The sequence below is a fragment of the Rousettus aegyptiacus genome, unplaced genomic scaffold, assembly GCF_014176215.1.
Source record: "Rousettus aegyptiacus isolate mRouAeg1 unplaced genomic scaffold, mRouAeg1.p scaffold_m13_p_2, whole genome shotgun sequence".
Classification (NCBI taxonomy): Eukaryota; Metazoa; Chordata; class Mammalia; order Chiroptera; family Pteropodidae; genus Rousettus; species Rousettus aegyptiacus.
Genome location: NW_023416295.1, coordinates 111,736,892 through 111,759,266, shown reverse-complemented (window position 1 = coordinate 111,759,266; position 22,375 = coordinate 111,736,892). Strand labels below are relative to the sequence as shown.

At 41.1% G+C, this 22,375-nt stretch overlaps 1 protein-coding gene, 1 long non-coding RNA gene and 1 pseudogene across 4 annotated transcripts; 1 reads left to right on the top strand and 2 right to left on the bottom strand.

Moving 5' to 3' along the window:
- Positions 1–1,946: 1,946 nt before the first annotated feature.
- Positions 1,947–20,088, bottom strand: CSRP2 (cysteine and glycine rich protein 2). Of its 3 annotated transcripts, none has more exons than XM_016138188.2 (6): positions 19,980–20,088; positions 9,842–9,954; positions 7,003–7,171; positions 3,562–3,691; positions 2,806–2,899; positions 1,947–2,254 (listed from the first exon to the last, which is right to left on the bottom strand). In XM_016138188.2, exons 2-6 carry the CDS (start codon positions 9,951–9,953, stop codon positions 2,178–2,180), a joined length of 582 nt encoding a protein of 193 aa, XP_015993674.2. In that variant the 5' UTR covers position 9,954; positions 19,980–20,088; the 3' UTR covers positions 1,947–2,177. The 3 variants fall into 3 exon arrangements, with proteins under 3 accessions (XP_015993674.2, XP_015993675.2, XP_036092822.1); XM_016138189.2 differs by lacking the exon at positions 19,980–20,088 and adding an exon at positions 19,621–19,752; XM_036236929.1 differs by lacking the exon at positions 19,980–20,088 and adding an exon at positions 11,939–13,782.
- Positions 4,340–4,458, bottom strand: LOC118614023 (annotated as a pseudogene).
- On the top strand, positions 20,058–20,375 carry LOC118613696. Its single transcript, XR_004955707.1, has 2 exons — positions 20,058–20,157; positions 20,266–20,375. It is a non-coding gene; the product is annotated as an uncharacterized LOC118613696 (long non-coding RNA).
- Positions 20,376–22,375: the final 2,000 nt, after the last annotated feature.

Here is a 22,375-nt window from a genome sequence, read left to right as displayed (position 1 = left end):
ACAAGAGCTACAAAATATCCCAAATGGATTTTAAAATAAAAATATTTACCATGAGCATTTTAATATCATAGATTACCTCTGGGGCCCCTGTCAAACTTATATTCAAATAATGAAGTAATTCTCACAGAGCAGAGTTGCCCAAAGCCATTTGACAACAAGTTTATAGTTTAGGAGTAGTTGTTTTGCCATGGCTCCTAATTTGGAATGATTTATGAATGGATATCTAAATTGTTTATCAGGCAGAAGTCTCAAATTACCAGGTACCTGGCAACTTCATTTAGAATATTTTTCCTCTAGGATATCTACTAGTGTTTCCAGTACAACTTGGGAGACGTGGTAAGTATGGGAAATGTTGGCTCTGTGGGGGTAAGTTTAATACATGTAACATTCTGGTTATCTTTGCTGCCTCAAACCACCCCAAAATTTAGTAGCTTAAAATGGTATTTTTATTCACAATTCTGCAACTTGGTCAAGACTCAACAGGAATAGCTCACTTTGCTCCACTTGTCAGCTGGGATGGTTTAAAACTGGGGACTGGAATAATCTGAAGGTTCACTCACATCTCTGATGGTTGATACAGGCTGATGGATGATATCTCAGCTGAGGCTATGGGTATATTACCTACATGTGGCTTCCCTGTATCATCTGGCTTACTCAAAACATGGTGGCTGAGTTCCAAGAGTAAGAGCATCCTAAGAGAAAGGCAGGCAGGCAGGTAAAAAAACTTGTTTTTTACCTAGTCTTGTCTGTCAAATTCTCTTAGTTGAAAACAAATCACCAAGGTTGGCCTTTGTTTATCGGGAAGGGAAGTTAGACTCCATCTTTAGATGGGAATGCCAAAGAATCGTGGATGTTTTAAAATTACTGCATATTAAAAAATTCAAGCCAACCTATCTCCTTTATTGCTAACTTCTCCAGCCTGAAAAAAAGGTGTACCCCTCTCCCAGAGTGGAATGGTGGGCCTTATGGAACATGTTTAGTGCTCGAGGTTATGATGTAAATTAACAAGAATTCTTTTACTTGGCACACCCTCAACTTCTCATTATTTTTTGATGTCATACATAATACACATCCCCTTTAGCTTTTCAAAGTAAGCAATATGGTATGTAAAGATAGTCTTTGGAAAAGATTGTGTTCACAGATCAGGCTAATTCAATTTTACTGAAACACAGACCAATTTCACACCCTATCCCTGGAAAATAAAAGGTTGGATTGAGCTTCTGGTAAAGAATTAAGATTTTCTGGGGAAATAATAAAAACAATCCTTATATAGTCTAATGCTCTTTTCTGTCTGAGCCAGCTGAATGTGCCAGGACAACGAAACATTCTTTGCTACTTATGCAAAATTGAAATATGTGAGAAAAGCACTCCTTTCCAGGATTTAGTAGAGTGGAGAGCCTAAAAGGTCACCCTAAGCCTCGGATTCTGTAGTTTGTAGGCTGCTGTTTTTAATGATCTTTAGGCAGAGAGAAATCAAAAGAATTTTTAAGTGTTTTGTTTAACAGTGTGCCCACTCTAGTGTGCCTTTCTGAGAAGCTTGTTAAAAGGGCTGTGGCCCAGCCCCTACGGATTCTTCTTCTGTGGGGCTGAAGTGGGGCCTAAGAATCTGCCTTTTCATATTCCCCTGTGATTCTAATGCAGATTGTCTAGGAGCCACACTTAAACTGCTCCAAAAGAGAGAAAACCACCCAGCTGCTATAGGAGATGCTGCAATGCTGAATGCCAGCTCTGAGGCATCTGAATGGTGAGGTTTGTTGCCTAGTAACCCTCACTATTGAGGCATACTTGCTATCTGAAAAAGAGGTCTTTTCTAACAGCTGTAGTGCACACATTAACCCAGTGAGTCAATTGAGTAACGAGGTGGACTCTCTAACAAAATGCAAGTAGGGACCTAAAGGATTTTCCACTAAAATCACAGATTAACTGAAAGACAATGAACACCTAAATCAAGCTGAAATTTTATTTAAAATGTATAAGAAATGGTTCTTGAAAATGCTGATGAATAAAGCAAAAGGATACAGTGCTCTCTTCCTACTATTCGGCCAGCCTATCCAAGTACAGAGCAACATACAGTACGTAAGTGATGGTAGAATTTCACAGTAGTTTAGTGTTAGATTATTCATGCCTAGATTACATAGCGATTCTCTGTGTGTGATCTCGGTTCTGGGTTTATATCTTTACTGAGCATGAACAAGGGCTCCTGCTCCTTGGCCGTAGCCAAATCCTTTTGGCCCAAAGTTCTTTGCATAGCATCCTACAAAAGAAAAGGGAGAGTTAGTACAAGTCCATCAAGCTTTGGTAACATTGCTTATGATCCATGCAACAACACCCCCATAAATTAAGAAACAAAACTTGGCTACACCAAAAAGACTTCAAGTTAATATAAGTATCTTATAGCTGCAAAGGCCAAGTCCAAGCATTCTGGTTGCACAGTGTTCAGCTCATAGTCCCGCTGAGTTACAAGCATAAAAATCAGGCCAGGCAACTTACATGTTTGTCAATTACCTTATATACTCATATATACAAGGGATTTGTTTATTTTTATGGAGTGTTTATTTATTTTTATTGGTAGGGGAGGTTTACATGATCAGGAACTTAACTTTATTGTAGCATCTAAAATTGTTCTGTGGTTCTGTGTCACCTGTAAGCATCTTTAGATCTTTTCAAATAGCCAGTGACACTATCCCTACTTGCTTTGTCCCTGTGTTCAAAGTACTTTTCTGTTTTTAAATGCTAGTGACATCTCATTAAACAATAGCCAGTGTGAGATATTCATATGGATAGCAAAGCTGAAATTAATTTTACCTTTACAATAGATTTCACCTTCTTTCTCAGTCAGAGTCGTTGATTCAAGACTCTTCCCACACTTGGCACATCGGAAGCAGTTTTTGTGCCAGGGCTAGAAGAGACAAATGAATATAAGTTTGAGGGGCCAGTTTCTTGCAGTTCAACTGAGACGCTCAGGAAGATCAATCCAAAGTGAGCTCCTGTGTGCTGTGGTTGGAACTGGACCTCCCCAGGATCTCCATTCTAGGCCACCTACAAAAGGTCTGAGTGTAAACTTCCTTCACAGAAGACATCGGCTGGGAGCTGCGGAAGGGCCCTTTCCCTAAGGGCAGTCTGAGCCCTCTGCAAGCCTGGTGTGCACCTTCAAGGAATGCCTCCTTCACGGTTGAGACCATTGCGGCTCAAATTGGTGAAGTGGTGAAGTAACTTTTCCAAATCCACCCACCAAATTAGCACCAGGTGTCCTGACTCTGTCTGGTTCACTGCTTTTTTCCCTCAGTACACTAAATAACCTGCAGAGTTCAGATTTGTTAACAGCCTGGCCTTTTTAGTTAACAGCTTTCAGCAGCACCCCCTATAAAAACAAGTTCCTTTTAGATACAGATGTGATTTGTCAAGGGCAACACTTCAAAAAACAAATGATTCAGATGGAAATGCAATTAAGAAAAAGTTCAGTCCAAGGCATTTATTTATAAGACAGAGTGCCTGAGTGGATGTGGAGAAAAGGAGCGAAGAGTGGTCACTCGCTGTTGTTAAAGCAACACAGCACTTTACCTTTCCCGCTCCGATTATCTTCTCAGCCGCATATACGGAATCCCCACACCTGGAACACTTCTCAGTGCCTCCGTACTTCTGAGCAAATTTAGAATTGTTTGGATTGGTTGTAGGCCTGTGAGGCTGAACACTTGTGGAAAGGAGAAAAGAAATTAGGGAAGATTTTCCAAAGAGCCCTTATAAATGCATAAAGCAGGCACAATGGAACTCATAGACTTAATGCTATACTGTCTCATGGCTGGATGCCTTCACAGGCCAGCAGATGGGAAAGAAGAAAAGTTAATCTCAGGTGATGGCCAGAGTTATTACTTTATTTATGGGCTCATTATTGTTTCAAAAAGACCCAAACTTAAATATCTGTTCTTCAGAGTCTAAACTCGTCAAAATTCATTTAATCCCCATTGCTAGCCTCTCCACTAAACTATTAGTCTATGCTTTATAAAATCCTATCATAGCACATATTTTTAACCCAGGGTCACATTAGGACCACTTGAATCACACCTTGCTTTTTACGTCACATGAGATTGAAAAATCAGTGTGAACTTAAGCAGTTTTTGCATAGAGGCCAGTTGACTTAAGTAGTCTATAATTAAGAAGGTTAAGCATGTTTTACAAATTAATTTCCCAACATATCTTAAGTAGGGGAAAGGTGAATATACCACTTTCTTTTCTTTCTTATTTATTTATTTTTTTTATTTTTTAGGCGAGGCAACCTTTAGTTGCCCTCACAGATTGCAAGGACCTTGTCAGTTTATAATCACTTACTTTTTATTTTTTATGCCTATAGCACCTGGTCTTCCTAGGTGGTCTCCCATCCAAGTACTAACCAAGCCCGACCCAGCTTAGCTTCTGAGATCAGATGGGATCAGGCCTGTTCAGGGTAGCATAGCCATAGACTATACACTTTCTTTGTTGGAAAATATTTTAGAAAATTTGCCTATTACTACATGATATATTTATTTTTACCTTTTCTCTGGATTGAGTGGTATTTTTGCACTATTACAGGTCACTGGGTAACCCATATTTTCCTAGCTCTCTTGTAACTTTTTTCTGTTCTATATGTAGGTGCAGCTACAATACAAAACACCATTTCGGGCTTTGAGAAGATTAAATGGCCCTTCTAGAACCTTATAAGTTAGTTGAGCAAATAAGCTATTACAATAGCACTCAAAAAATGGTAACCAAGCAGCAATTTCTTCCTACTGGAAAAAAATACAGCATTTTTTGAATCATGTTTGATGTGGCCACTGGAAATCTTACCTTTAGCAACAAATACCAATTCACAGTACTGATTTTTCCAATTGTCTCTAGTGTAGGCATATGTTTTTAAATGTACAACCTACTGTATATACTTACTTTAAAAGTGATCTTTAAAAGCCATTCCCAGTCATATCCAACACTTCCAGTAACAAGTTTACCAACAAAATATCCAAATCTGTCGATGATTATGTTAACAAGAACTTCGCAGAGATTCTCTCTCACCTGCCTTCTAACAACTTTGTAGGGTATAAGGATAATTGTTGTTATCTCATGTGATTGACGAAGAAATAGGGGCTTAGATGTTAAATAATTTGCTGAAGGGCTCCAGAGAGTGCACTGGTGAGCTGGAACTGAAAGACGCAGGTCTGCCTCAATGAAAATCTTCCTGCCCACTCAGTGCTGCCTCTCCAGGAGACCCTTGTGAAGGTGTTTGGTCCCATAACTGCTTAAATCACCACGTGCCACAAGAGTGGCCCAGACTACAGGTGCTCCCGAAGTTAAGTCAATAAGAAAGGCTTCTTAGAAAAAGAAGTCTCTATACCTGCTTCTGAAAGATAAGCAGCATGTGGCCAACCTAAGAAGGGGAAGAGGCGAGGGCACCGGGTGAAACAGGCCAGCACAGAGGGCTGGTAAAGGTGGAGAAATAGGAGTGGATATAGGGTCCACTGGTCTGACTTTAAAACTATCATCACAATCACTGACTGACTTTTGGGGCCATGGATGAATTTGGTTTTGTTTGGGGGAGAATGTCCAAGTATGTGTGTTTTGAAAGGTTTGACATAAGATCTCGGGAAACAAGTGAATTTTAACAAGTTGGAAAAGGAGAGCAGAATAAGAACGATGAACTTCAGCAAAGACAAAGGTAAGCTCGGCTGCTGCAAGGGACGGCAGGCAGCAACGGATGAGTTGGCCCTTGAACAACTGGTGCACAGCAAGGACACTACAGCTCAGAAACCCTGAGTGTGGAAACAAAGCCAAGACAGAGAGAAAGGCGGGCCTCAGTGCAGCACACGCTGCAGTGGAAAGAGCACATGTTTGGGAGCTGAGTGCACATAGGTTCAAATCCTGGCTCTGCCACTTATCTGTGTTGACCTGAGAGTTAATGTCTTATCTATAAAATAGGGACAACGTATTTAAACGCAGAGTAACTGTGAGGATCATATATAATGAACATAAATATTCAGCAGACAATAGGCACTCAATGATTATTATTTAGTCATACCATCATGTACCATGTTTAAAATTGTAACCTAGTTACACTAGGTTAAATTCCAGGCTCTACATTAACGAGCAGTGTGACTTTAGGCAAATCACTTAATTCTCACTGTCTCAATTTTTCTTAAGATGGCAAACCCTACCTGGTAAGGTTATTACGAGGATTAAATGAGCTAACATATGTTAATACTGCAGGAAGGGCATGATTTTACGGTCTTCTCCAGGGAAGACCATCTTATTGGAGTATTATACCAGTTTTGGCCTCTTCAACATAAAATGGATATGAAAAAAATGTGAATTTCAAATGAGGGAATTATTGGGACAAAAACAGAAATTAAGAGGAAAAAATTAAGATAAATTAAGAGACTGATGTAGCCTGATCACGAAATAACTAAGTTAAGTTTAGCAGACTTAGCATCTTGCTACTTTGGTACTGAAACTTTTAAAGTTCAATACCAATGTCTCAGAGTCGAAAACAAAAAAAATTTTCAATTTTTATGTAATTTCAAGTTAGAGAAAAGTAATTTCCTAATGAAGTATTCTTACATGAAAGAATGAGGAGTTTTCATTGACTGCTTAACTGCACATGAGAAATGCATCTCATGATGCAGATACCACATTTCTTTATCATTTGACCTCATGACATCTGGTCTCTAAAATGCTGTGAAATGGAAGTAAATTTAAACCATTCGATTTTGAGAACATCATGACTCCTTGATACACCTTGAAATGCTCTCGAACCAGGAGTAGAAATCACTGGAAAAATCACTATGAACTATGTTAAGTCTAAAACTGTCTATATTTTGAGCTTAAAAAATAGTCCCTATTCTAGTTTATCCTAGAAAATTTGAGTTGTTCTGTTTACTTAGTTTAAGCTAAAAATCTGAAGACTTCCAGCTCCCTGTTCAACAAGCAACATTAATTATCATAACATTTCTGAATGTAGCAAACATGGTCCTAACTCACCTCTCTGGCTTGATGCCCAGCCTCTCGCCCCGGTCCATGTTGAGTGTGCCAGCGCCCTGGCCATAACCGTAGCCTTTTGGCCCATACTTCTTTCCATAGCAGGATTTGCAGTAGATCTCTTCATCATGGATTGCCACTGTTGTGCTATCTAAATTTTTCCTGCAAACCACTGGGGTGGGGCGGGGGAGTACATTAGAATTGAAAAATGTGCCAAAGATGCTTTTTTCCTGAGAACAATGGTGGCACAGACACATGGTCTACAAATGGTGAAGGCGCCGGCTTTCTCACATCCCTAGTTTAATTCTGTGGCTTCCCAAAAGCCATGAGACAGCATCTGGACCAGTCGGCTGTGACTACGTTGGAAGACTATTTGCCTGCCTTCATGGATATGATGCTTGTTTCAGAAATGTTTCAGAAATGTATCAGAATTTTAACATCTGAAGCCTTAAAAACTTTTCAATATGATTTGCCTCTGGCAGGAGGGAGAGATGTTTGAAATGGCTGTAACCACATGCACGAAATGAACAAAAATCTAACCCTTTGCTTCCAATCTTGCAACACTCAAATCTTTTCAGCCTCTCCATAGCAAGTATTGTTAAATCAACCTAACAACCAACAAAGAAGTGGTCAAGTGCCCTGGGGGAGTTACCTCTGTCACCCCACTCCCCCAAAAGAACCCCCTGGGATAAAAACCGTTTTCAATCTAGAATTCTAGTTTTCATCACTAGTCCAGAAGAGAAAAAGTATTATTCTTCCATCTCACCACTGGCTTCTCTAGCAGTGATAAGTATGTCTGAAAATCATCAAGCGGTTTAAAGTTTGCATTTGTTTGCCCTTTTGTCCCAAAGGAAAATGCATTCTTTCTTGATGGATTTCTTGCCACAAGACATTTCCATGTATCCCACACTTCATAAAATTGCCAAATGTCATCATGTTTTATCCAGACATTATTTCACTTTCTAAAACTTCAATTAAGCCTGAGAAAAAAAAGAAATTGTGAAGGACCTTATTGGTAGCACAGTGAGGCAGCTGGAAATCCAAGTTTTGTGTAGTAGAAAAGGGGGTTCCCCACCCCTTATTTAAAAAGGGAGAAACGAGAGGAGGAAGAAAAGAAAGAGAAGGGCAGGGAAAGGCAACAGCTGGCTAGCTGAAAACAGAGGTAAATCATGAAGTTTCTATTATCTAAGATCAAAGTCTTCTCTGGTAGGATAGAACCGACATCACCTACTCGAATCTTACTGTCGAGACTCAAGTACTGATAGATGTTTGCTCAAGACATAGTTAACCTAAAATCGTACACTGCTGAAAAACAGACATCCTTAACAGAATATAAATTAATATAAAAGCTATTTTGAAAAAACTCTATAACCAAAGTAAGTTTAAGTAAATGAAGATTTTTCTATATAAGCACCTCTCCTTCCAGCAAGTCTTCACCCCTATTCAAACTACTCCGAATTATTTTCTTAAAATGCTGTAGTCATCGGAGACGAGTATAAGGAAGGAGTAGTAAAAGTGACCAGTAAAAAGCTTGACATTTCATAAATACTGACTTTAGTATGATGTAGACATCATAGCTTAACCTTGATGAAACGAAGAACAATTTTTTAAGTATTTGCATTTCTTCTGTGTTCACATACTCTTACAAACCTACTGAAAAACAGATTCTTAAAAAAATAAAAGTAATTTCTAAGAGAAGAAATGGTTAAACCAAATCTGAGAAATGGTAGCTATCATGGGGGCATACAGAGCAAACATTCACGTTTTATATTTTTATTCTTTCTAGTTCTCTGCAAGGCAGTTACACTACAAAAAGGTCCAGACACCTTAAATGCTGGTGCCTAGAGGAAAAAAGACAACAAAACTTTGAGAATTTTTTCCTCAAGATCATTTCTTAGTGTAACCAAATTTATTTCTAACATGTGCAGTTTCTAACTAATTTTCACTGTTCCGTATTATAGATATAGCAAAGATCTGCATGTGTGGGTTGGTTCCTCACATAACAAATCCATCATTAAAGAAAATTTTGTCATTTGAATCAGAAGATGATTAAAACAGCTTGCTCCTGTTTTAAAACTGAAGACTTTGCTGTTTGTCCTTAGAGGGAATACGCAGGGGAGAGGGGGCTTATCTCTACTTCTGTTTCTTTCATTTCCAGGTATTTACTGTCTCTTTCACAGAGAGGTATGTATTGTTTTATGTCCTACTTCCTGTCTATGTCAGACACTCTGATAATTTTTCATCTATAAACAATAGTAATTCCCAACCTGTCTCTATGGGATTTTCATATCCCAAATTTCTTTCCCTCAAATTTAGGATATCAATAATCAGATATAACTGAATATTCACTATCAGAGAAGACAGAATTTGAGCTTCTAGACATTTGAATTTCAAATAATAGTGTGGCAAGAAACAAGCAAGACAGTTTCAAAGAGAAGGAGCCCAGCCAGGAAGAGAAAGCTGGGTGGATGAGGAGCCATCCGTTCATTCAGAGATCAGAGCCAGCTCATACAATGTGCCAGAAACTGTGCTTGGTGCCAGACTATAAACGACACTGCGCTCTCAGTGAATGAAGCAGGGGAGACAGATGTGATAATAAATAAAGTACAGAAAAGGCCAAATGGAGGCTAAGAGTGATGGGGACACAGGAAGGCCAAATGTCTTGGGTCACCCTGCTGTCCTTGCTGCTAGGCTGAGCACTTACAACGTCTAGGAGAACAAACGAATAAAAAATAATATTCTAAAATGATCCTTAACAGAACCACAATTTTTCCTTAAATAAGTAAACGGAAGCCTCTTACACATAAGTTCTGTCACAGGCCAAGCCCCGGGAGGTACTTACTGCACAGAAAGCAGCAGCGGTGAAAGCTCCTGCCATCACACTGCACCTCTTCGGCATGGTACACGGTCCTCCCACAGGCCCCACACTTGTTTCCACCTCCCCAGACAGGCATTCTGAAGGAAGAGAAGCTTCATTAGAATGTCCCCACAGTGGATGAGACGTCTTACAAGCTTCCCAGGGACCTGTTTAAATCCAGGGGACAGCTGCAGATTTTGTATCTTTATGAACTGCTCTAACCACATGTTTAAAAGGTCTGCGTTCCTCCAAAATAACTTCCTCTCTTCTCCCAAGTTACAGGTCTTTCATTAGGAAACTCTGGCTTGTCCTGCTCAAGTTTTTTTTTTTCTTCTTCTTTTTCCCCCTACAGAACAAAGGACCAGCACTCAGTGAAACAGCAGAGGTCACCAGGCGCAAAACAGACTAAACCTCTAGAATCCACAGGAGTTAAGAAAGGAGAGTGGAGAATGGAAAAGCAAACACTGCCCTCCACACCCCGTGATAATGAATAAAAAAACTCAGCTAAAGAACTTACCCTTGGGTGGAGTTTTTTTATTACATGTTTAATTCATTGGAACACCACCAAATTCTTCACATTTAACATACACAAGCTATGACACACTTTCAAGGGAGGAAGAAAGTATATTGCCCTGCAAGAACAAGTTTTCTATTTGTCTGCTGAAGTTACGTGAGATGTAGCATAAATAGCTGTGCCTGTGACCAGCACAACTGCATGCATGAAACCTTGCTGTAACCACAACACACACCCATCCAGATGGCTACAATTTAAGTTTCTGTCTTCACTAATCCCAAGGTCCTCTGGTCCAGCCAACAGTTGGTTTTCCCTCTTAGATGGGGCTGTCATTCTATACAGAACATGCTACCAAGATCCCTTCCCGGCCGAGTGAACTGTCTGTCACGTGTGTCAGAATAACCTTGGAGCAATGAGGCCTGATGTGGTGGCAGAGCGAGAAGTCCAGCTCCTGCTGTTGCTTCGGGGCCAGCACGTTCTAATCCCCCTCTCAACAAGTCAGTCCATTTGGACCCCGTTTAAATGCTTAGTTTTAAATAGCCCATGGACTCAAGTGTTCTCGCTAGTAGTGCAGAAAGTTGTCCTTCGAGGACTGTGTGTTGTGTCTGCCACACCCTGAGTGGAATCTAAAAACACAGTAAAAGAATTCCTTTTCACCCCACCATCAATTTCAGACTTCCCTTTTGTGAGTGGCATTTGCAGCTCCTGCCTGTTACTTCTCCTCTGCTGAGCGCTGCCTCTCTAGGAAAGAGCTAGTTAAGAGAGCTGAGACCTTACCCACTCAAGCCTGGCTAAAAAAAGAAGGGAAAAGGGGGGCTGCCAAGCGAAAGACTGAGGAATCTTCAATCCTTAAAATAAACAGGAGGGTGTTATATTTCCATCCTACAGCACCAAGACATCCAGAAAGGTTTCTAGAGTGAATCACTGTGATGGGCATCTTTCTAGCACACAGCATTCACTCCTTTGTCCCACTTCTGGCAAAATTTTCCCCAGATATTCTTCAGGGAAGCAACTATCTCCTTACTCCATGTGGTTTGGGACAGTACTTCTGAAATGTGGCCTCTTGGTGATGGTCCACCATGCTGGTTACCAAGTCAAGACAAAATTCACGTAAGCATTTGGTAACTTATACAATCTCATGCCACAACAATCAAGACCATGAGCAGCGAACTCGTCTTGTTGAACGGCACAGTCAGAGAATCAATTTGTATTTTGAAATTAAAACAAACAACAAACATGGTACTTTATCACAGATAGTTGGAAAGCGTTGGTTTAAACAGTACCGACTCCACCTTTAACTCCGGGGCTGGGCATGTGACTCAGACATGGCAACCGGATCACTCACTGTGTTCCGCATCCTGCCATAGTGACTGGTTTGAGAATGGGCACATGACCCAAACCAGTTCAATAAGTTAAACACGGAGCTTCAATTTAGAGCTGTGTGAATGTGGGATGGCATTGCTAGCAGCCGTCTAGGCACTATCAGAAAAGAATCTAAGAATGAAGCTAGCACAGAGGAAAACAGAGATGGAAATACTAGGTGTAGATACTTCTCAGCCATGCCTCACCTTATGCCATACTCTTGTTACGTGAGCCAATAAATTCCCTCTTAAGTTATTTGGAGATGGAGGTCCTGCTCCTTGAAACAAATAACAATAATAACATATACATACACACATACAAAGACCTGAGCGATATGACTAGTTACCACTAAGTCTGAACTTGCAAAAAGGCTAGTACCCCTAATTCAGACAAGAACAAAGTAATTCCAAGATCCACAAGTGTTACCAGGCATCCATATAGGATCAATATCTAGCAATAACTAAATATATTTGCGAGCTTTCCTTTCTTTAGTAGTTGCATAAATCTCTTATTCCCTTCCCTAGAGACAGGTGCTCCATTGTTTAAATCCACATTGAAACCTGAGCCTGACTATAAAACCTGACACAAAGCCTTGGCCCCAGCAGCCTGCACTGGCTTGAGTTTGGAGTGCAATTAGTGATATTGACTTTGCCCCATGGCTCCAAAGTTACCGGGTTCTGGAACGCTCATGCAGGCAACAGACATCTGCCGTTAGTGCCCTCATGATTCCTTAGGAAACGGAAAAACCAACCCAGGCTTGCAGGTAATGACATTACAATTACTTAAAATTGGATTCCAAGAATTAATAGCCCAGCTGGCATTTAAAATATTTGTTATTGTCTAGGTATTTTTCATTGTATTAGAAAGTATACTGTTTAATATCAACCTGGTAGCTTACATATTCACACATATTTACTTTGGAGCAATCACCAATAAAGAGTCAGATTTCTAGTAAGACAAATGCTATCTTGGGTTGTTACCAAAAAACATTTAAAAATACATTTTTAAAAAGCTAATTCATCACTTTGTTATACTCTATTAAAGATCAGCTTGGATTTTTTAAAAAGAGTAGAGTGTCTTCCCTTTATATAATTCAGGGTTACTTAAATTCACTTCTTGTAAGTCAAGTCTAATTTTTATTGTATTTCCCTACCAGCCAAATGTGAATGTGTTGTCTTTTCAGGAAACACCTATCAAAGTTCTACAACATTCAGCTTACTGTGTTACAAGCTTTCTCCCCTCGGGGGGTAGGGACCACGACTCTGTATTCTGCACCTCATCAAACAGAGTACTTGGCATATATCAAAATGTCATCATTTCTATTCTTTTAAAGAATCCTTCCTTTTTCAACCTGTTGGTACAGTTCCCAATTAGATCTTATGCTTCTCAAGACAAATGTAGCACTGCCCTACTTCTCTGTCGCATTTTTGGATTCTAAGTAAAATTTCCAAGTCATTAGCTTTTTTGACGTTCCATCCATTTTAAAAACTTTCCTAAGGATTTCTGAATAACTCTCTCTGTGGTCCCGAAAATGGTGTATTAGAAAGAGCACCCTCAGAAAGCTTCAGCTGGATGTTTTATTTTTTAAGCTGAATACCAGATAGTTGGGTATTCCTTATATTCTCTATTTTGAATGTCTGAAATAGTTCACAAAGGAAAGGAGGGAAGGAGAGAGGAAAGGAGGGCAGAAGGAGACTTGGTTTAGATAGACCTGGGTTAACTTGACTATTATAATGGTTGTACAACATGTGCTTATCTGTAAAATACGTAAGTTTCTCACCTGTAAAATAGGGAAAGGTAGCTTTCTCTTTGATATGTGAAGATAAAACAAGGTAAACAATTGCCTTCACAGACATCCGATAACTTGTTAGCTTGAAGATGGAGGGGGCCTCTCTTACTGTCTACCTTGCTGTCGGTACTCCAGTAGAAAAACCCACTGACTAGCACTTATAGAACAAAGCTCAGAGCAACAATCAGGGAAAAGAAAACACTTAGCTGATTAGTCATTCATAAACCTTCTTTTTCTGGGGCATTAAAATGCATTCCAAGTATAACGATTATTCCACTTGTGGTGACTATCTCTGAAATGAAGTTCAAATTTATACTTTTAGGGTGAACTATGGACATTTCTCCTGCATTTGGCAGAGGGAAGAGTGATGATCTTCCATTTCTGTCACTCTTGGCATTGCTATGCATATTTAAAAAAAAAAAAAAACAAGGCTTCATTTTTCATACAGGCATTTGGCTGTACAACTTCACAACAGCTGACATTAATCACAGCAAACTGGATTTGCACTGAGCAGTCTGGGCTGCATGCCTCTCCTCAATCCTATGCATTAATTTACAGAAGAGAAAGAGGAGAAATAAAATCCCACTTAACACACATCTCACTAAGAGGTAACAAACACAAGCTTATTCTGTTTCTCAGTGTCTTGTTCTTCGGTTTTCAATGTCTGAATGAGTTCCAGCACTAGGGTTTATCCACTGCTTTAGATTAAAAAGCTTGGTTTACAGCTGAACACCTATGTGCAATTTCTCTTTCCTGTTTCTCCCTTGTCAAAGACACCACCCCAAACTCATAGACCTAGCCCTACAAGAAAATTACTACAGTCTAACTCTGAGTCACCTTGTGGTAAAATTACCTCATTCGCTAGATTACCAACAAGAGACACAAAATGAGCACATGAATCATTCTCATACCACCTGTGCTGCATTTACCGTCTTATTTTAGAATATGAATGACTTGAATCCATGACTTTGAGTCTACATGTCGCCACTTGCAGTTTAAGTCATTCTAATACCAAAGGTTTGGAGTGAATCCGTCTATAATCCCACATTCTAAATGCTTCCAGAAGCTTTGCTGTTTTATTACTATATACAGGGCTTTGTTATTATACTAGACCCTGGGTATAATCCAATTTCCTGAAAGGGAGAATTTTTTATAAACCAGTTTCACGGTCACTTGTTAATGAATATGTAAGTTAGAAGCACTAACAATTACAATGATTTTTAACAAGGCCAGGGTTTAAGAGCTGTCATTAATTGAAAATTAAGCTTTACTCAATGCTCATTCTTAATTTTTTTTCTTCTGCTACCCATACTACCTCCCCTCCTTAGTCTACTTCCCTTATCTAAGTGAATACCATGAACCAAGAATAGACTTTTCTTGTCTTAGTAATCGTCTCCATGCTCCATTTGGCTCCTTCTACCAAAGCCAAATACTCAAGCTGGCCTTTAAGACAGCTCAGCCTCAGGGTGCTTTAAGAGCATGAATTCTGAAGTCAACACAGTCTGATTTCCCTCCTATGTAAAATGAAGATAACTACCTTTCTTATAGAGTTGTTAAGAGAATGAGATGAGAAAAATGTTTATAGTAGGCACTGAGTGATTGGTAGCCTTTCTCATCAATATTTAGCAATGTTTGATTTTTATTATCACTACTCATCTATCCCTACCCATCTCATATATATCTTCCTCCTAATGCTCCTAATACCTCCCCCATCAGGGTAACAGACTTACCTCCCTCCCTCATCCAGCTAACTTCCAACTTCATTTCTGTATTTCAGGTAATTCTTCTCTGACAGGGGCAGGTAATAAACAACGTACAATGTTACTGTTTAAGAAGCTCACATATAAGCATATAAATTCATCCTGCCTTCGGAGCTAAGGATAAAAGGTTCATAAGGACAGGTGCCTGTTTCTCAAGGAGTTCTGCTCTGGTGGTAGAAAAACAAACAAATGATAGACCAACATGACCAATATTTGTATAGAAAGGGCTGTACGTGGTCTACTTAGACAGGAATGGTAAAACAGTTCCATCTTATAGATCCACTGATAGTGGGTTCCTGAAGATTCTGAACTTCAGTCAAGTTTCCACATTAAAGATTACTGTGATTACTAATGTCTGCTATGGAAATTTCACTAAATGTGCCACCTCTAAGATATTCCTGGTATAAATGAAAAAGTGTGTAATTTAGCATAAGACTAAGTTTGAAAGTCAGCTATCAGCAATGTGATCTTGACCAAGTGCCTTAACTTCCTCAGCTGTAACTTGTAAAGGAGTGAGAACTCTCTCACAGGATGGTTGAAAGAATTTAATGAGATAACATTAGTAAAGTACCTAGCAAAGGGCCTGTACTCCACAAACGTTGGCTTCCTTTTCCTTCAGGAGCACTACTGGGCCTAAATGGCTACTAAAAGTTCAGTTATTAGGTGACTTGCTGAGGTCACTGACCTCCGAAGAAGCAAATCCAGGCACATCCCTCTCATATTTGACTCTAGAACCACAAGCCATCCCCCAAACTCCTGTATCTGATTTAAGGGTTGAGACCACTCAAACCTGCTGAGAATTATCGATCTCTGAGTTACTAAATTACTTGCATACAGGAATACTTTCCTCTCCACCCAGCCTTCATCCATCCTATCAGTGGTTAGTACGTACCCTCTGTGTGCCAATCTCACCCCCAAACTGTTACTTTCAACCAGAAAGCTCTCTACCACTCCTCCCTAACCTTAGTCCATTTTCACTACAGAAGGAAACTTCCCTTCTACCTAGTGAGCTCTCCTATGTTTACCTCAGCCTCACCATTAATTACTAATTCTATATCCTGTTACCACTTATCTCTTCAACTTGGAGTACAGCAAAATCCTTGACAGAGATTTGGATACTACCTACCAAATCACATATTGTAATTAGAATGCAACTATGCTATAAACTCAGTCACTGTGACCTCCACATCTGCCATAGCAATTCACAATCAGTGCCAACTACAAGATATTTAATTATTCAAACAATTGAATGTTTGCATGATTTTTACATGGAGCCAAACCAAGAGTTATATGCCAAGACTACTGTTTATTTGCCAAATGATCTTACGTAGGTTATTTGATCTGCTAGTTTTCTCATTTTAAAATGGAGATAATGCTTATCTATAATTAATCTCGGAACATAAGGCAGTTCTGAGATTAAAAAACATGTGCAAAGCACTCCCCCCACATGATAGGTAAAAATAATTATATTATCCACTATTATTAACTTATTATATTATGACTTACATAAAGCTTACTATATGTTTTACTTATGCTAAGTAGTTTACTTACAATAACTCATTTAATCCTCATAAAACATCAATAGGCATTATTATATTCCCCATTTTATGGGTAGGGAAGCTGAGGTACAGAGATATTAAGTTGGCTTATAATAGTAACCAAAACAAATCACCAATTTAACTTAAGAATTAATACAATAAAATTCAAATGAACTACATTTCATTCATTTGATGTTTCACTAAAACTAAACCACTGCTAATGGCACAAATATAATACTGGCTTCTAGGTCTCTGGATTCTAGGTTCTTTTTAAATTGAGTAGTTCCTGTACTGCTGTGAGCTGGATGAGGATTTGATTCTCCACGTTTCTCTTGTGGGAGAAGCCACCATGAAACCTTCTTCCCTATGGTGAACTGGGAAGTGCTTTGGCCTTAGTGTATTACGTGGTATGTGTCCTCTTTGTAAGAGTCAAGGACAATTAGTAGTACTAAAAGCCAGGAACCTGATATACTCTGCAAATTATTCACAATATAATTAAAATTTTTAACAATCAAAGCTTGTGTTCAGTTCCCTCACAATCCAGTTTGAGAAAACTCCCCTATGTCAGGGTTCTGAATTCAAGGTCCATAGATTACTTAAAATTCTGGGGATCAGTCAACTTGGTACAGTGTACTTTATTTCATACATTTATTTATATATTTAAAAATATTTTGAGAAATATTACCAGAAAGGTCGACAACACAAAAACAGGTAGCACCATTCTAGGTAATCAAGGTCCCAAGGGAGTCTAGGGATTTCCCCACCCATTAGAACTCAAATACCACGCAAATACCAGCCCAGGAAATGATGCGGTGCCCTGAGGAAGCCTGTAAATATCTGCAAAGGAAAAGAGCAGGCCTCCAGGCAAGGCCAAGGAGATAGTGTTCCAGTCTGAGTCAATGCTCTCCTGGAAGTGGCTTTCACTAATAGCCATTTCCCCATAGATTCAACTAAGTGTAGAACAATGTCTAATTACAAGAAACCTCTCCAGGCTGTCTAAGCTTTATATAAGCCTTAGCACAACCCAGCAAGGTATGTTTTACCTATTTTACAAGTTGAAGTACCTGAGATCAGAGACTAACTTGCCCAAGGCCATCAAACCAATGGGTGCTGGAGCTGCATGTGAATTTGGGCCCAACCATCTTCAGTCCTGCGCTTCTCACCATGCTATATAACTTGGCAGTTTTAATCTGGACGGAGCTCCAGTGAGTACTGCTTTCAGTACAGTTTTTAGCACATGCCAGTATCAATCAGTATTTGTTGAGTACATGTAGAGGAATACATTAAAAACTTACGACAGAAACGGATCAAATTTGCTAATGTGTATATTGCTCGAGTCCAATTAAACCTCCATTTTCCACAACTGCGACCTTACTCATTCCTTCATTCGTTTATTCAGTTACTCAATGTTGGCTCTGGTCCAACCATGTTTAAGGCACCTAAGCAAAAACTGTGAGTTTCAAGGATTCATGGGATGCAGATCCTGTCCCTACCTCATTTCATTCTAACAGGGCAAAAGAAACTAGAATCAAGAGTAAAAAGAACCTTGAGAAATGATAAAGTACCAGCAGCAACCAACCCAAAAGAGTAATTAATGACCAAGAAGAAAGTGCAGGGAGACCACGGAGGACTTGATAAGATTGGTTATAGTTTGGTATGCAGTTTTTAAAGAATGAGTCACACTTTTAGAATCTATTGCCCATCTCTTTCCTGAAAATTTTGAGTCAAATTATAGCCAACTTCGTGGTTTGTTGAATTCTTGGCATTTTATTGGTAGAGCTTTAAAACAGGTTAATCAGAAAAGTTAAGAACTAAAGAGACCATCCTTACTGTCCGAGCATAAAAAGTTACCCCAAATAAAAAACATTTATAAAATGAAAATGTCCTTGGTCTGCAGATTACTAATAGAACAGGTTAAACATTTTGAGTAACCATTTAAACAAGTATCACTCAACAAACGTCCCAGGTAGCGGCGGGGGCGCGGGGCGGGGGGCGTTGCTGAGGTGGGTGTCTCCCGACCTAGAAAACCCCCCTCCCTCCTGGGGTTGCCTACGTGGAGCTTTGGAACCTACGATGTGGTTTTTAGGACCTGTTGCAGAATTTCGCAACCAAGCATTCTTATTTTCCTATTTGTGTCTAAACAGTAGAAAGTTCCGGAAAAGGCTGGGAGTGATCGATCTGACGTTTCACTGCTGTTCCTTCAACATTGAGGGTTCGTTGCTTGGTGGGCAGAGACCGCCAAACAATGGGGATGCCGCGGGCGCTGTGCAGCAGCAGGGAAAGGATTCTAGCTGCGCGGGCTGTAGACGCTCCCACCTCAGCCCCAGGGCTCCGAACCAGCCCGGGGAAGGTCGCCCTCAGCGCGCGCCACACTCGGGGGCCCAGGGGACCCCGAGACGCGGATCCCGCCCGCCCCTTGACGGAGAGAGAATCGGCCTCTGGGGAAGGGGGGTCCAAGGCTTCCAAAAGGCGGATTAGCGGCCACGAGAAACTCTCCACCGCGCCTCTCTCCCGGAACCCAGGTGGGGACACAGTGCTGTGGAGGTCACGCATGATTATTGATCTGTCCCGCGGGCCCAGGACCCGAGCACAAAGCCGCGGCGGCTGCGGGGAGCCTGGCAGCTGTGCAGAGGCGGGAGTAGGGGTAGGGGGATGGCTAGGGGACTTGAATGGGGACAGCGACCGGGATGTCAGAGGATGATGGGGGGCGGCGCCGGCAGGGCAGCCCGAGGACCCCGGGAGACTGTGGGAAACCCCTCTTTCCCGAGGTTGCCGGAGACGCCCCCACCGCGGGTACTCACTCGAGTCAGAAACAGGACCACGCACCGCGGGCTGAATGCGACAGGCCAGGTCCGAAGCAGTGCACGGGGAGTCGGGAAGCGCGGCCGTGGAGGGTCGGCACCTTTAAAAGCCCTGGTGGGCGTGGCCTGTGCGCCCCGCCCCCTGCGCTGCGCCCCGCCCCCTGCGCCGCGCCCCGCGGCTTCCCGGAGCCGCTCTGCGGGGCCGGGGGCGTTGGGCAGGAGGGTGGGCGTCGCGGCCGCCAGCGCCAGGCTCGGGGCTTAAGGACCGGGAGACAAAAGGCAGGAATCCCGCCTCTTCCTGCGGCTTCCCGCCCGCTCGGCAACTTCCCACGTCTCGGGACCAGTCCCGCCGGCCTTACCCCGCTACGCCGTCGGGACCCGGCCGTTTCCAGGAGAAGTGAAGAGTTGGAAAAGGAGACTTCCTGGCGGTGCGGAGAGGCCGGGAGCGTCCCGTCGGGAAATAGCCCCTGCCGCCCCGCGACGGCGTACCCTTCCCAGCGCGGGCGACCGTTCTCCTGAAGGAGGGAACGATCCAAGGTCGAGGAGGCTCAGCAGGAGAAAACCTGCCAAATCGGGGCTTTCCACCACCCTCTCCCTTCCTTGCCTTATCCTTATAAGTAAACACAACGTGATTTACTTCCGCAGCGCACAAATATTCTCTGGTTCGACATCCAGCTTCTGGGAATCTGCAGCCTTCCTGTTCGTAAAAAGCAAAATTTCTCATCTAGACTAAATAAATGACGTTACAAAAACTCCTCATTCCCCCAAGTGTTTTGCTTTTCCCACCACGAGGGCAAAGCTGCACAAGAGCAAGCCTGCTGTGGGGGAGAAACCTAAATCCAGCCGGAAAGCCGGCTCGTAAGTGCCTAGGTTTAGGTTTGTTAATGTCAGAAAGGTCCACGGATGACAGTGACAACCGAGGAGACCTAATGCCTAAACTACAGTATGATTTGGTGGTTTATATGAAAAGAGCAATAAACAATGACGTCTCAAAATCTGGTTCACATTCTAGGCCTAATGATGAACTCTGTGCCAGAAGCGATGATCCCTAAGAATTGACGTTTGCGAGAGTGGGGAGCTCAGAAAAGGTGGTGAGCAAAAAACTATCCCTCGGGTCACAAATACAATAACCTTCCCTGCTCCAGAGCTTCTCAACCTCCGCACTATTGACATTTCGGACTGGGTAATTCTTTGTTGTGGGGCCTGTTTCTTACGCTGTAGGATGCCTCCACCCACTAGCTACCAATACCACCCCACCATCCCCTTGAAACAATCAGAAAGCTCTCAGACATGCCAAATACCCTCTTGCGGAGGGGCAGAGGGCATTAGTTGAGAACCACTGGTACATATCTGCATGACAAAGTGCAGAACAGGCTTATAATACTATTGTTTTATTTCATGTGCTGGGGCCAATTCAGGATAAATGCATTATAATAGCAGCCTTATTCTCTACCAAGTACTGTGCAAAAACACATAGTGGTGATTAACATCTCCTGGTATTGTGGAAGGAGTCTGGAAATATTCCTGCCTGCTGTGAGCTTTTCTAAATATGGGCAATCCGTATTTTTATGATATCAGCTTGTGTAAAAATAATTTGACTCCAGGGGCTGATTGAAAAGTCTGGCCTTCAGATTCAACATTCACTTTAGCTTTGCTGCTTACAGTATTTATTTATCTATTTATGCTTAGATTTATGTAGTATTTCTACTGAATGAAACTATCAATGAATTTCACTGCTGAACTCTTTTCAGCAAACCATTGTTCTTTCTCTCCTACCCTTCAGTTCTTGATGCCTCCAGGACGTGACCTGTTTGCTTTCTGACAAGTTCATGTTGTCTCTAAATTCCATAGCCACATCTTATCATTTGAAGTTAAGCTTGCTTCGCACCTAAAAGTATTTCTGCTATCTGTCCCTAAATGTATTTGTCTTAGTATATTTTACAGTGAGTCTGGAGATAATGTACATTTGATTTTGAACAAATCTGTATTTATATATAATTATCAGCATTTTTTAAAGTATTTTATTTCCCTTTTATTTAAACATTTCAAATGTTAAGAAATTCTTTCCTTTTAGTTAGAGCAGTGCAGAAGGGAGTGTGAACTTTGTAATCAAACACATGGTTTCAATATACAACTCTCCCACCTACTAGTTCTGTGAGCTTGGCCTAATACTTCTTTGCACATGCTTCTTTATCTGTAAACTAATGATACTACACACCCTCTAGGATCATCAAGAAGATTAAATCAGATGGTGTCTGTAAAATGCCAAGCATTTACCTGGCACATGGCAAATACTCAATAGATGATGGTTGTTATGTTAAGCAAGGATATCTTGATATCCTTTTCTGACTTGAGAAAGAAATAGAAACTGTTTTGCTGAGCATTCATCCTTATGTTTTCTGCTGAAGGGTTTGGTAGTAAGAAAGTAGTGTTTTCCAAAACAATTAAGAGCCTTCCAGTAGAAAGTAAGTTGTGTGCCTGGAGAGGAGCTAGTAGGAGAAATTTGCCCTCATGGAGAGAAATAGGCCCTTAATTCCATATGGTCCTACTCTATGATTCCTTCAACCTTATAAAAGGCACTTTTAAGGTTAAATGTGTTCATCAGAATCTTTTCCCCAAAAAATGCATATTATACTCGTAACAGCTCCTTCATTCTCTGGAACCCATTAACCAATTTTGCATCAAAGTCCTTTGTCAAGGTCGCTGTTCTAAGGCAAAGTGAACCAAGGTTGCCTTTCTTCATGACCTTGTGTTC